The 15,253-nt window shown below is 43.5% G+C and overlaps 3 protein-coding genes across 3 annotated transcripts in view; 1 reads left to right on the top strand and 2 right to left on the bottom strand.

Annotated features, from left to right (window-relative positions):
- Positions 1-552: 552 nt before the first annotated feature.
- exoc8 (exocyst complex component 8) lies at positions 553-3,140 on the bottom strand. Its single transcript, XM_043680834.1, has one exon. The coding sequence runs from the start codon at positions 3,000-3,002 to the stop codon at positions 804-806; it is 2,199 nt and encodes a 732-aa protein (XP_043536769.1). The 5' UTR covers positions 3,003-3,140; the 3' UTR covers positions 553-803.
- A 177-nt stretch (positions 3,141-3,317) lies between these two features.
- On the top strand, positions 3,318-15,188 carry sprtn (SprT-like N-terminal domain). The gene is made up of 5 exons (XM_043680873.1): positions 3,318-3,808; positions 4,506-4,605; positions 6,795-6,923; positions 8,847-9,126; positions 14,205-15,188. Exons 1-5 carry the CDS (start codon positions 3,429-3,431, stop codon positions 14,978-14,980), a joined length of 1,665 nt encoding a protein of 554 aa, XP_043536808.1. The 5' UTR covers positions 3,318-3,428; the 3' UTR covers positions 14,981-15,188.
- Positions 5,397-15,253, bottom strand: part of gnpat (glyceronephosphate O-acyltransferase) — a 76,799-nt gene continuing 66,942 nt past the window's right edge. Inside the window, exon 16 of the mRNA XM_043680853.1 lies at positions 5,397-5,802. Within this exon, the coding sequence (XP_043536788.1) occupies positions 5,792-5,802 (11 nt within the window). The 3' untranslated portion in view covers positions 5,397-5,791. The remainder of the gene's footprint in view (positions 5,803-15,253) is intronic.

Genomic DNA, 15,253 nt, shown 5'->3' with positions numbered 1-15,253 from the left:
TGTCAATTCTTTCAGGTCATCCTATCTAACAATGAACAAGCACCATTTCACTGAGCTGCAAATTGACATCCAACTGCAAAACCACGTATTCAGAAATAAAATGAAACTAAAATCAGATGTTAGAAAAAAAAATACCATTCACATTGGGAATAGTTAGAACCTACAATTCTCTGCAATAAATTGAACTAGAAGGGAGGTTGCTGGAAAACTGACTTGGTCAGGGCTGTGGACATTACGCTAGAGTAACATCAATGCAGTTTTAGAAGATATAATGGTCTGTTTCTGTGTTCAATGTGCCATGACTTTATGAAACGATGGCCTCAACATGTTTTAGCCTTTCCTGAAACAGGTTTACTTCCCTGGGATTTAAAAAGAGTTTCAGCCTTTTAAGTGTACCATAATTCTCTGAGAAATTTTAAAAAAGACCTGTTTTTGCATTTAGAATTCAAAACCAATCTTCCTATGCTGAATTCTATCAGCTGAACAGCAAAGACCTTCTCATCAAATTCAATTGTTCTTGCATAGAGGCGTTTGGATTAAAACAAATACGAATACTGTCACAAGTGTTTTTACTAGTGGAATACAACAAGTCACAAAAATACAGGAGAAGTGAAAATGAAACTGGCAGCTCACATCTACTGGAAAACATTGATCTTCATGCTGTATATTCATTAAGGTAGCAAGTTCATGATAAGTCCCATTAACACTAATGCCGCATAAACTGTTTAAGCAATTAATAAAAATTGTATGGCTGTGCAGGGAATGTCTGCAATCATTGATTCATCTGTAAATACTCCTGCAGCTTACACAAATGAATTAGTGCTTTCTGGATTGACACGAATGATTCGAGATCCATTGCGGAGCTCCTGGAGCTGCTTGGCTGGTGTTCCAACTCCTTCCTCAAAACGTTTCTCCACCACAGGGAGCACAGTCTCATACAGGAATGAAACATTCTCACGAATGAAGACTTTCTTTTCTGGGTCCTGCTCACAGCGCAGGCTGTAGTCGACATGTTGCACAGCCACCAGGATGATCTCACGCAGGCTTTCCAAAAGGACCATGTGCAGCTCAGGGAAGTACAGCTTCAGCCCTTCCTCCAAGAAGGCCATCAGTTGCTTTGTGAAGGCCACAATGGTGTAGCTGAGATTGACCCAGCAGTCGTCACCAGTGTACTGATCAAAATTGGTGATGCCACTGGCTTTCATCTCCTCCTTCAATTTTGCCAAGGCTTCAGGTGTCATCAGGTTCATTCTTCGCCACATCTCTTCTGAATTCCGGTGCTTGGTGGCCTCCATGATAATGCCCTTGTAGCTGTGTAGGGCTGCCTTGATATCTTTGACCAGCAGCATCTGAAGAGTGAAGGTGAGGTCCAGGCCGATCTCACTGAGCTTGCTGCAGTGTTCTTTGGCCACTTCCACACACTCGGCCGTGGTCGACAGGCTCTCCTTGCTGTCAAATACCTGCTTGCTGAAGGCGTCCACAAACAGCCGAGTTGCTGAGCGTGACCACACCACAAAAGCTGAGTAACAGCCACTGTCACCAGCAAAGTCCATCTCAAACTCCTTGGCTGTGTCCAGCAGGCCAGTAAAGAAGATGTTGCAGAGTTTGTGGATATACAGCAGGGTGGCACCCTCAATGCGCAGCTGCCGGATTGCTGTCTGCACAGCAGCCGCCCGGTTCTTCAAGAAGAGTTCACAGGCTTTGGTGGATTGACCCAGTCGGATCAATTGAGAAACAGCACGGCGGGTTGCCCGTGGACCACCTCGAAGCGAGCGGCCAGGAGACAACTCATACATCAGCACATCAGTCAGGCGGCGGACCCTCTGATCTACGCGACTCCTCAGCTGACGCACCCCAGGCTGGCTGGTTGCTCCACTCAGGTACTCTGTCAATTTGTCCAGCAGGTCAACAGCCCCTTCAAAGTCCCGCTGAGCAATACAGACGTCCAGGTCCTCGGGCAGCTCTTGAATCCATTCCAGGCTCAGGTCCACCAACTCCATGGCCGGATCAGACTCATCCTCAAACGGGTTAGTTTTTGGTGACAGAGGCCTTTGTTGCTTCTCTTCCTCAGCCACCATCAACCGGGCCTTGGCTTCCTCTTTCTCCACCTCCAGGCGCTCAGTCAGGGCCTTGTTCTTCTTGGTTTGGTCCAGGATCTCCAGCCACTCCTTCTTGACCTTGGCGTTCTCGGCCTGGAAGACCCGCGTGTCGGGGAACCGGAGGATCTTGAACATGTCCCGCATGGGCCCGTTGTCCTTGACATTAACCACTGCGAAGCTATCCAGTGGATACAGGGCGTCGTAGCGGTAGCGAACGGCCCCACGGCGGCTGGGCAGCCAGGCGGCCACCAGCAGACAGTCGTTCATGAGGAAGGCGTGCACCCTCTGGATCTGAGCGGCGCTCTCGGCATCGCATTCGAGCAGGTCGCCGTTGTAGACCAGGTAGCGGCCCGGGGTCTGCAGGATGTCCTGGCAGCCCTCCACCTTCTCCAGCAGGGTGGTGAGGGTGCGCTGCTTGTGCTCCTCGGCCTCCCGGGGCAGGATGAGGAAGGCCTCGGAGGAGGTGGTGGCGGCGGCGGCGGCGGTGGTGGTGCTGCTGCTGCTGGAGGAGCCGAGGGAGGACGCCGAGGTCCCGCCGCCGGTGCCCACGGGGGGTTGCAGCTGGCGGGACCCCTGCTGCTGCTCCCTGTCAGCGGTTAACAGCATCTGGGTGAGGCCATCCATGATCCCCTTCTGCTCGGTGAGGATGTGGCTGAGCTGGTACATCTCACTCTCCAGGTAGGAGATCTCCCGGGCCGTCTCGATGAACTGCCGGTAGTTCTTGTAGACGTTCTTCTTCAGGTTCTGCGCCGTCTCGTCGGCCAGGCTCTGGATCTTGTGTCGGTGCTCCTGCAGGTCGCGGTCACCGTCGGACTGCTGCGACAGCTGCTTCACGTACTGGGCCGGCTCGAAGCGGGGGGCTTCCAGCTGCCGCCGGAGCCTGGAGGCCACGTCCGCCGCCATCTTACCGCCGACGGGAACCTGATTTACAATCTACCAGCCTCAAGCTCAGGCTCTGACACTGGCTCCGGCCCGGGCCCAGGGCCCTGCCTTCCGGGTCCACTCAACTCCTCCAAGCGGCCGACAACCCAACCTCAGACCCGCCGCCGTCCCATTGATCACGCGACAATTGGCTTCCGATTGGCTGACCATGAACAGTAACCCGTTGTCCCATTGGTCACACCAAAACCAGTCCCCGCGTACGATTGGCTGGCCGTGCCCAGTGACCCGCAGTTCCATTTGTCGCTGTGAACGGCCATCTAGAGCACGGTTGGCTCAAATTACGTGCATCCCATTCCAGAGTTTGCGTTGGATAAGGTTGGCTGCTCGCCGATTGGTGGACATGTTCCATGTCCTATTCTGAACTGCCATTGTTCGTTCCGTGACATCATGCGGCGCTACCATTGGCTAATATGTTTGCGGCTCCATCATGTGATTCGCCCGGTAAAGGGAGAGGCACCTCCTCCTGGTCCATACGTCAGTGGGTTTGTGGACGGGGAGGTGGCGGCGGTGGATGCGGCTGCCATCATGGACGGGGACTTGTTGATGGCGCTTCAGCTCCAGGCGGCCTGGGGGGAAGAAGATGGCGATGTTCGCTCGTGTCTGAGTACGGTCCCGCAGCCTACGGCGCCCGTGTCTGTGGTAGACCAGGAGTGGGAGCTGATCGACCCGAATCCCGACCTGCACGGCCTGTTCCTGCAGTTTAATGACTTGTATTTCTGGGGCCGCTTGGCTGGAGTGGAGGTCCGCTGGAGCCCGCGGATGACCCTGTGAGTTGTGGGTACGCCCCGACCTCACCGCGGGCTTTTCAAACTGGCAAAGGGAGTTAGTAGGCCAGCTGTGGGGCTGTCCCACTCCCCTGTCGCCTTGTGGAAGCGGTGCGATAAAACGTAATGTCTCATCCAAAAGATCGCAGCACAAATATCGTATCGGTTGCTCGGTATTGCGCAGATTTGTAACTTACTCGTCCTTGATTTTCATCGAGTCTTATAGCACGGACATTGGAGTGTTCGAGTAAGGCAGCTGTACCTTTTCTTGATTTGGAGGTGCCGGTGTTGGACTGGGGTGTACAAAGTCTTAAAATAAAACACCAGGCTCTACTCCAACAGGTTTATTTGGAAGCACTAGCTTTCGGAGGCTGCTCCTTCATTAGGTCCACAATGAAGGAGGTGCAGCACTCTGAAAGCTAGTGCTTCCAAATAAACCTGTTGGACTATAAGCTGGCGTTGTGGTTTTTAACATTTTTCTTGTGTGGTGAAAAAGCTGATTCAGTTTTATTGATTTTGAAATAGGGGATTTTGAATCTGTTTTACTTTCACTTTACAAAAAAATCACTTACTGCAAATTTGGATAGACTTGACAATGTAATTTTGACAGATCTGCCTTTAAATCTTGATTGGTATTCATTGTTTTGCGCTACCTGCCATGCTGAATGAATTGAGCTTACCCACTGTGGGTCTGTTGCAGTTGTGCAGGTGTGTGCAGCTATGAAGGCAGAGGAGGATTGTGTTCCATCCGGATCAGTGAGCCTTTGCTGAAACTGCGACCCAGGCGAGACTTGGTTGAGGTATGTGCAAAAGGTCAATATTTCCTTCCCATGGGAAGCAGGCTGATGCACCTGATAAGATTGTGATTTCACCTCAGACTTAACTTCAAACATTGTCTGCAGTCTTTGTTCTGGCATTAAATGTATCTGAGCAACTGAATTCTTTGAGAAGTGCAAGTAGGCAGTTCAGCCTCTTAACATATTCTATCATTCAATTAGACTGTGACTGTTCTCCTAACAACGCTTAGAAATTCTTGTCTAATGGCACTGTATCCTGCAAATTAGGATTCTGTTCTGTAAACATGCTCGTAAGGAACACAATCCTCTCCTGAAACTGGTGCTAATGGAGGTTGGAGAGTGTATGAGCCACTTTTAACAAGTTCAAGGCCACTCTTAGCCTTAAGCTAAAATGGGGTTCTGAAATTCCATTCTGACTAAGGAAATGGGTATCAATTTCTCATTATTTCAAAAATCACTGAGGTAGTGGCTGTAACACGTTTTCTAAGGTGGCAGATTTCCATATTGCAACTGATGTTCCTACTTCAGATAGATAATTTGGTTCACTGAGGCAGATGGACATTTTTAAGAGATTTATAAGTACGGTACAATGCAAATTATTTCCATTCCTGTCTGCTTGTCTCACACCTCAATGTATTCCTTAAGTTAACATTTTATCTTGAAGATAACCTTTGGACCAAGCAGAAGTTTTTGCTGTGAAGTTTCGTGCTGTTTTGCTGAAAGATGTCTAGTTTATTTGAATTTGTGGCCTGTAACAAAGTATCAAAAGGTTTAATGACAAAGCAAACTATATGTTGATTGGAAACAAACCAAAAGACACAGATGCTGGAAAGCTGAAACAGGCCCTTGTTTCCAACAATTAACCAGAAATTGTGAAGAAACTTAGCAGGTCTGGTAATTTTGATAGTCACTGGACCTGAAATTTTGATTCTGCTTTCTGTAGATTCTGCCAAACCTGCATTCCTTCAGCAGTTTCTGACTTTTATTATTGAAAACCAGTCTATTTCAGATTTGTGGTTCTTTTATTTCTATTGAAGTTTAGAGATGTAATGATACTTCCCCTATGTGAAGATGAATAATACCTTATTAACTTGACAAGTTTCCTTTTAGTAATGTATTACCACTTGTAGCACTGTATATCACCTGAAAGTATACTGATATACTTTCTACAGTCCCTCAGTCATGCTGTTTATCTTCTCTCTGGGAAGACAAAGGTGCATCAGATAACTGGTATCACCGAAGCAATCAAATCAGTCTTAACAGGAAGTAATGAAAATATCTTGCATCAAACACTAGTAATCGCTTATAATTGAATCTTGCCTTGATGCAAACAGAATCAATAGTGAAGAGGATACTGGTACAGGATTTTAAAACCAACAGAGTGGGGGGAAAAAGTGGTTACAATTTGAAAGGTAATAAAATAAATTTTGTGAATTCAGCTGCAAGTTTCTGATTCAAATACCATGTAGTATTCCCTGTAATCTCTGGGAAACTTTCAAAAGTTGCATCAAAACTTAGTTAGTAATGGAGTGAGGCAAATCTGGGAAATCTGGCCTTGACTAATTTTTAAACTTTTAGAAAAATTGTGTATTTATGGGCCAGTAGTAAGACTTTTAACTACATGAGGTGGGGCATCTCTATTTCCATGACCATCTTTAAACCTAAGTAGTACTTTATAGGTTACACCATTTTAGAAAGCTCAGATTGTGAATTGACATCTAGTAAAAAAAGCAATTTGTAGCAATATTGGCTTCTTTCCAGCTTGCTCCAGGTCAAATAACCATCAGTCAGGAAGTCCAAATTTCTTTGGAGTTTTTCTGCCCATTTTTTTAATACAAAAAAACTTAACTTAATTTAAACCAGCAAAAATCATTGCCCTTAAATATTGTAGATTTACTGCATTATCACTATCTCAGCAATGTCTGACTTGTTGGTTGAGGTTGCAAGTGAGATCGCTGCCTGGCAGTAAGTTTTATTTAAGGCACAGTTAGTGATTTATGTTGTAAAGGTATAACATCGTATTATGTTGATAACCTGAACAACTTGATCAACCAGAAGATTTGAATAACTGGTGCACTCCTAGTCCCATAGGTGTCAGTTAAATAAGACGTTTGCTGTATTTGCACTTTTGTTAAAACTTGCTGAGTAGGGTGACCAATTAAAGTAATTGCAACCTTTTGCTTTCCTAATAGACACTATTACACGAAATGATCCATGCCTTGCTGTTTGTCACAAATAATGACAAAGACCATGATTCTCATGGCCCTGAGTTCCGCAAACACATGTGGAGGATTAACAAGATGAGTGGAGCCAATGTGACGGTAAGTATCAGAGGCAGGATTACACGTGAGAATGATGTCAGGCCCTGCAGGGCCTATCTATTACATGTAACATTCTTTTTTTTTCAAACACATGGTCTCACCCCTTTTTCTTTCAGCAACTAGTGATCCTATGTAAGGAGCTGATCTTGCGGGCTTGGGTCAGGTGGGAGTGGATTTTATGAAGAATTTGTTTTATATCCATGATTAGAGGAGGACGACTTCAGTGTTCACCTCCTGAACATTGCCTGTTTATCTCAAATGTAATTGCATGTGTGAAGGCTTTGCATCTCGTTGTTTATTCTGGCCTATCCTTTTCAGCTGGGAGCTGTGACTATTTAAATTGTGTAACCTGTTACAGTCCTATGATCCTGCATCCATGATTTCCATTGGGAAAGGTGCCTTCAGATCCTTGACCCTAAATCTTGACTTCCTTCCTTAAACTCCTTTGCCTTCAATTTATCCCTCCTTTGAGACATTCCTGAGATTCTTTTGACCAAGCTTTTGGTCACTTTTACTAATATCTAATTGTGACACTCCGTTGCTTTTCTGTCTGCTTCTCTTATAAAGCTTCCCAAATTGCTTCATGAAGTTAAGCCTGATTTTATAACCTGTGAATGACCGCCTTGGGTTCAAACAAGGACAGAAAAGCTGAACTCTGGAGCAGAAATGAGTGACTGTCCTGACGTTAAGGCAGGATTTGAGACTGTGGCATTAAGAAGCTTAAGCAAAAGGAGGTAGAAGGAATTGGAATGGGGGAATGGTTTATTCCTGGCAAAATCAAGACAGTGGTGGTGGTGAGGAATTCCTACAATGTAGGATCTCCAGTGTTGTCCTTGTCTGAATAACTTTCAGCTGTTTCATCAATGGCTTTCCCTCCAAGGTCAGAAGTGGGGATGTTTGATTATGCAATGTTCATCATTTGCATCTACTCAGATACTGAAGCATCTCTGGTCCAAATGTGGCAAGGCTTGAACAGTGTTCAAGTTCAGGTTAAGTGGCAAATAAATTCCCCCTAGGCAAGTGCCAGGCAATACCTATCCAGCAGAGGAAATCTCAATGTCGGCCCTTGACACTCAATGTTATTACTATTATTGAATTTTCCCTCTAAAATCCAGAAGATTAGCATTGACCAAAAATGGACTGGACCAGTCTCAGATGGCATAGTTGCAGGAGCAGCGCAAAGATGCCTGTCTGCCATCCACCAGGCAGAAGTCAAGAGTATGGTGAAATAATCCCCACTTGTCTGGATGTGTGCAGCTGCAAAAGCACTCTGGCTTGGCACCATCTAGGATAAAGAAGCCTGCTTAACTGGCACCCTATTCACCTCTTTACTAATTTCTACCATAAACAGTGTACACTATACAAGTTGTGCTACAACAATGGAGTTCTTTTACAGTACCTTTCAAACATCTATCCTTTGCACAGATGCTTCTCTCTGGCAATGTCTAATTGCTATTGTCAAGTTCCTCTCCAAGCCCCTACCATTCTGACTTGGAATTATATTCATTTTTTTTATTTTATGGATCAGAAGCTGTGTACACTGCAATCCACAGGATAAGCAGTGGGTCAAAAAGACACTCACCAACTTCTCAATGGCAGTTAGGGATAGGCTATAAATCTTTCTCTTGTCTAAAACCACCCCCCACCCCCCCGTTATTCCATGAAGGCTTAGGAAACCAATCCAAGGCTTCCAGTAGTTAGTACATTATTCAATTAGGGGGCTTCTTCATATAAAATTCTAGTGTATTCTGTTGTCTGGATGTGATTGTTTAGGATGTTAAGGTGAAGTTGATTTGTAATATTTTGCAAGTTAGTGACTGAATTATTGAAAAACTTCTTTATTCCTCATTGACAAATAAGTATAGGAAGCTACAGATTAGCCAATAAACGTGCAGTTTATTACAAAATCTAGATCTCTTCCAGATTTATCACAACTTCCACGATGAGGTGGATGAATACCGGCAGCACTGGTGGCGTTGTGATGGGCCCTGTCGAAACAGACAGCCTTACTTTGGATATGTGAAGCGGGCGATGAACAGAGCACCCTCGGCCAGAGACCCCTGGTGGGTGGAGCATCAGCAGACCTGTGGTGGAAGCTATAGTAAAGTCAAGGAGCCTGAGAACTACAAGGGGAAGCCAGGAAAACGTGGAGAAAAGCCAGGGAAACAGTCCAATTCACCAAAGGAAGGGAATAGGTCTTTGGGTAAGTGTGCGTAGGTGTGGCAATGTCAAACCGTTTTCTTATAGGTGGCTGAAATGGTCTCAAACCACCAGAGGAGTAATGTCCAGTAAACTAAAGGCTAATGAAGTTGAACCATTATTCTGTAATAATTATTGAAGTTATTTTTTTTCCTCTGGTTGCTTCATTTGAATTTAAATTGAGTTTGAGTGAAGTTACACCTTCATTAAAAGTGTCTGCTCTTCTCAAATGGCCACCATATTTTGAGTTGATGTTTTGACTACAGTTCAGAGGATGCTCCATTTTATTTAATACCTTGTTTAACAGCTGAATTCACAAAACAATGCGTTAGTTTATAAATTGTGAATTTGGATTGAAATCAGAATGGATCACTAGTAATTACTGAACACCCTTCAGTGGTGCACCATAATAAGACAGAAGTAACACTAGAGTTTGTCAAGTGTTTTGCCTTATGTTATTGTTTCACTTGCTTTATATTTTTTTTTTAAAGCTCTTAATTTTGGGAGAGGCTGAATAGGCTGGGGCTGTTTTCCCTGGCGCATTCGAGGCTGAGGGCTGACCGTAGAAGTTTATAAAATGAGTGGGGCAGGTAGGGTAAAAAGACAAGATCTTTTCTCTGGGTTGGGAAAGTCCAGAACTAGAGGGCATGGGTTTTGGTGGGGGATACTTAAATGGGTCCTATGGGGCAACTTTTTCACATGGGGTGGTGTGTGTATGGAATGAGCTGCCAGAGGAAGTGGTAGAGGCTGGTACAATTACAACACTTCAAAGGCATTTGGATGGGTTTGGAGAGATATGGGCCAAGTGCTTGGCAAATAGGACTAGATCAGTTTTTAGATTAACTGGCTGTCTGAACGAGTTGGGTGAAGTCTGTTTCTGGGCTGTACATCTCCTTGACCCTATGACCCTGTCCTTGATGCTATCTGGAAATAGCATGTACTAAGTTGTGGCACTGTCCACCATGCTGTATATTCCATATTACTAGTGCAAATTCTTCTACCTACAAGTTGGTTTTTTTTTCCTCCAAAGGTCTGACTGACTTCATGGCACATTGAGATTGACTGACTGTAGTGTGTTTTTTAAATTCCTTCATAGGGTGTGGGTGGTGTTTGTTAGACCTGCATTTACTTCCCTCTAAAGTGGCGGGGAGCAACCTTCTTGAACTGTAGCAGTCATGTGTATGTATGAAGGTCAGAGTTGGGGGGAACTCTGCTGCTACTGAACAAACACTTAGCAATATTCTCTATTGTGATTTATTCTCTTAAAGAGTCACTCTCTGTCTGCTTTCAGAACTCTAACTGCATTTTCTTCTATTCTATTTTCAATCTAAGGGCCTCCAATACATGGCCATTGTCCAGAATATCTAACCACTTTCCTGTGACTCAATTATTGCTTCCTTCAATCATGAGTTCTCTACAATGTATGCTACCACACTGCCTATTCAGGCAGTTATCCTTTGGAAATAATAGCGCTGTCAATCACTCAGTGCAATAGATATGGGGTTGGATGATATTTTATTCTTCCACTCTGATATCAATGAAAATATTAGACACTGGCTTGTTGCCTGCTCAGACTGAGATTCTAATCAATCTTGGCTAACTGAAGTTTGGTTGCTGTTTTTGGATAACCATTGTCTTACCACTAACTATCTAGTACCTTGCTAGAGACTTCCTATATCCTATAGCCTTAACTTTTGCTATACAACAAATCTGAATTAAATCCTACTTCAGATGAACTTGGCATGATGCACCAGGGCTTCCAAGACTTTTTTTTTCAAGGCATCAGCCTTGGTGAAAGCTGCTGTTCCTGCACGTGAAGGATTCACAGTTTGTTTATTATGCACATAATTGTAGTTCCTTAGATTTTGTACTTTGTATTAATCTGAGCCTTTTTTATTCTTCCATCTCAATTGCATTTTTTAGAAGGCTTTTAAATCTTTGACAAGAAGGATGAACAACTTGTTAATGTTGAGTGAGCTTTTTCTGATTATTACCTGATATAACTAATTTCCCTAACACTAATTATAAGCACTAGATACTATTCTGGTCTTGAACATTGCCCAATCTGCTGTCTGCTGACCAACTGACCTGATAGTGGCTTACTCAAGTAGGATGAACTTGCCAGCTCAGAATTGTCATCTCCAAACAAATACATTAGATGTTTTTGCACTATTTACCCTTACTTGATTGTACCACATGATACAGTCCAATTTGTGTAATGTTGAGGTGTAAGCACTGTGAAACACAGCTGTTAAATAAATCTGATCACTGTATATATTGGACTAAAGTTGAGTCCAGTAAAACTCCTTCAGATTACTATCCTTCAGCTTTCATTCTTTCTCACTTTCAAAATTTGGGTAATTTGTCTTCCTTTTACTGATGCTTTGGTCCAGTTTCTGGCTGCTTTCAATGCAGCAGAGTCCTGAAGGTTGCTATTCTTAAGTTCACTGTGCTACTGGCTCCATTGTGACTGCCAGAAATGTCTGCTGCTTCACCTTTTTAAGCTTGGATACATGAGTCAATTGAAAGTCTGAGAACCAAACTCCAGTTACAAACTTTTTGTTAAAGTCAATGATTTAATTCCTATATAGTCATCTTCTGTCTCTTTTTTTTCCTTAAAAGGCAGTTAGTCTTAATATGCCTTATCAATAGACCATCTTTATAAATTCTATTCATGATCTTTAACAGAGCAAAACCATCAACATCCAACTGACAGGCAGTTAACTCAACTATTTTTGTTTCTGATCTTCTCTTAAGTGGCCATGTCTATTACAATGTTTTTATTTTATTCCTCAGACGCACAACTTTCCTTCATGTCTAATTCATTCTTCAACTGTTCATATCACTCAACTCACATCTGGGGGTAGTTATATTCTGACCATTTACACTTGCTTCCACTGTGGCCACAACTTTATAATCTTTTCTGGGAGAGGAAAAATAAACCTTGGGATCAAAACATCATCTTTAGACTGCTGTTCTCTGCTTCCAGTGTCTCTCTATTCTGGCCAGTTGCTGAATGACTAAACCAGACTTTTTCTTTATTTTGAATTATTTTTAGATTTGGTGAAACAGAGACCTTCTCATGAGACACCTGTCAGTGATACTCCATTTTTTTTTTATGAATCTGTTTATACATATACACAGCCATCCAATCCTGTAATGGGGACTTCAACTTGGTCCTTGCAGCCCAGAGATATGGACACTACCACTGCACCACAATTGTTCTCAATTAACTATCAAATCAAAGTTCTTCAACTTTACAGATTTTCTAATCAACTTAATCAGATGTATTATACCTTTTTGGAACAGGTGGGACTTGAATCTGTCTCCAGTGATGATATTCACAGCCATTCCCTTGTGAAGTTAATGAGTGTTTGATTCTGCCAGGGTTGGAGGATTTGAGCTATAGGGAGAGGCTGAACAGGCTGGGGCTGTTTTCCCTGGAGCATTGGAGGCTGAGGGGTGACTCAGAGGTTTAGAAAATCATGAGGGGCATGGATAGGATAAATAGGCAAAGTCTTTTCCCTGGGGTCGGGGAGTCCAGAACTAGAGGGCATAGGTTTAGGGTGAGAGGGGAAAAATATAAAAGAAACCTAAAGGGGCAACTTTTTTAGAGGGTGGTACGTGTATGGAATGAGCTGCCAGAGGAAGTGGTGGAGGCTGGTACAATTGCAACATTTCAAAGGCATTTGGATGTGTATATGAATAGGAAGGGTTTGGAGGGATATGGGCCAGGTGCTGGCAGGTGGGACTAGATTGGGTTGGGATATCTGGCCGGCATGGACAGGCTGGACCGAAAGGTCTCTCCATGCTGTACATCTAACTCTCTGACCCTGAAACAAAACTCTGTACTATCAAAAAGTTTCTAATTAATAGTTAGATGCTGCCAATTATAATGGATTCTTATTATCCCTTGCAAGTGGGGCAATCACAGAAGAAATCTTTGCTGTTACAAAACCCTGACTTAAGTTCAAAAGGATACGAGAGAGAGAGAGAGAGAGACCACTTTAGTGCTGAGGCTGTTGAATTCAGTAGAAATGTAACTCTTGGTTCTTATCTGCTATGGATTGAATTTAACTGCATTTTGAGACTTTGATTTTTGAGTAGCCATTACCAGTTATTAAATACAAATTCTGTAAAAGGTAATCTTGAAGCTTTAACTTGCTGTTCTTGCAGACCACTCTACACATCTTACAGACTGTTCCACTGTCAATTCTAACTAACCAGATCTTCTGTCTTATTTGAACTTGAATCTCAAACTTGAAAAGAAGGCATGTTTAATTTGATACTAATTAATCATTTTAAATACAACCTTGCAGTAACATTTCAGCCTCTGGTACAGAACGATTCTGTGCTTAAGATAAAAAGCAGGAGTCTGCTCCCAGCTTAAAATTATTCTAAACCTAACATTGTGTCAGAATCTCTTCAATCTGTCGGAAAGCCATTGTATGGTCAAAGGTTTGCTCTCCTTGCTAAGAAGCCATTTTGTAAAACAATTGTATAAGACATGCGAGCTGTGCAAGGTTCCTTTATGAACACTCCAATTAGCTCAGACTGGACCTCTTTATAATAGGAGTTTATCTTGCTAGCAGGTGCCTAATTCTGCTGGGAATGTTTTTTCCCACCTGATAGCTCAAGTCCTTTAGGAGTGATCAGTCAAGTGTATGTAGATCTGTCAATTAACTTCCTTATGAATTATTGTCTTTCACTTGTGTCTAATTAAGAACATGCAAACTTTTGTATAAAGGAAGCCACTTTATATCAGTACATCGGAGTAGCCTGCTGGGGCACTTCGAGCTGGTAAACTACTTTCCTAGGTTGTTAAAACCTAGTTAGTTTAACATATAGGTATCAGTGTTATGTTCTAACAATGAAACTATTAGTGAATAAAGGGGATGACTAAAATTAAACTAAACTGTCTGTAAGAGGTCTTTATTCCAGACTTCCACAGAGTACGATCTCCGGGATGAACCAAGAGGCTTTACAGATGAGTCCACAAGGGATTCCCTGGGCTGTCTCAAATCTGTACTTTAACAGGTCCAGTCAGCCAAACTTTAAAAAATGTTTCTTTTCCCTGTTCAGGTAAATCCCCAGGCATGGATTGTCATCCTATTGTTCCATTCAATGGAAAAGGCCACGTCCTTGGAGGTAGGAGCACAGAATCCGCTTCTCAACGGACACCCTTGGGGAAGATTCCTGAGAGCAGCAGGTTGCTCAGCCCACCCTCCCAGTTTGTTTCCTTGGGGCACGAATCAGGATCTAGGCCCTGGAATGTTAAATCCAATGAGCAGAGATCTACTCCACAGGCTACACGTTTGTCTGACCCTGTCCCACCAAGTGCTGGCTCACCTTCTGTTCTCACAGGGTGGCTGCTGAAAAACTCCAGTGACCAGTTAAACCCAAAGACTCCTAAAAGATCTGTCAGCAATAATCGGGCTTTTGTCAACATCAATGGGTCACCTGTTAGGATTGGTAGGACAAAGCCAATCAACTCTGCGAAAGACTCTGTCTTTAAAAGTAGCCGAAAACGGTCTGTCACTGAACTACACAAAATTCCTCGACAACTGGATCAGCCACCCGTAGGTACAAGTGCCAAAAAAAAGACTTGTGTTGGGCTGTCCTTCCCTGGAGAGTCTATCGCTCAGGCATTTGAGAGATCACCACCAGCACAGAGACAGTCTGCAAAAGCAAGTGGGTCTGTTGAGGCAGACCCCAGTGACTGGCAGACCCAAAATGAAATGGGTGCACCAGCATCACAGATGGGCAGTCCTGACACTGTGCCTATTAACTGTCCAGTCTGTCACTCTTCTGTCTTGTCATTTGAAATTAACCAACACTTGGATTCCTGCCTCCAGTAACCAGGGAGGGGGAAAGTGAGTGAGCACACTACAGTTTTGTATGTGAAGCTATGGCTGGAGTTTTCTTTCAATGTTGAAGTCTGTGGAAACCTCCATTTGGAGAGTTAAATTCTCTTCCTTCAACTCTTGGTTTTAAAGAATGATATTCTATACTGTGTATTTCAGAAAGATGTTGCTCATGCAACCTAATGTATAATGTAAACTGTTTCCTTTTACCCTTCACTATGAAGTAACATGTTCTATTTTTTATGTAGATTGTGTAACCTTTATCTT

The sequence above is a fragment of the Chiloscyllium plagiosum genome, chromosome 3, assembly GCF_004010195.1.
Source record: "Chiloscyllium plagiosum isolate BGI_BamShark_2017 chromosome 3, ASM401019v2, whole genome shotgun sequence".
Classification (NCBI taxonomy): Eukaryota; Metazoa; Chordata; class Chondrichthyes; order Orectolobiformes; family Hemiscylliidae; genus Chiloscyllium; species Chiloscyllium plagiosum.
The sequence above is the reverse complement of the archived record's forward strand: the minus strand, read 5'-3'. Positions and strand labels throughout refer to the sequence as shown.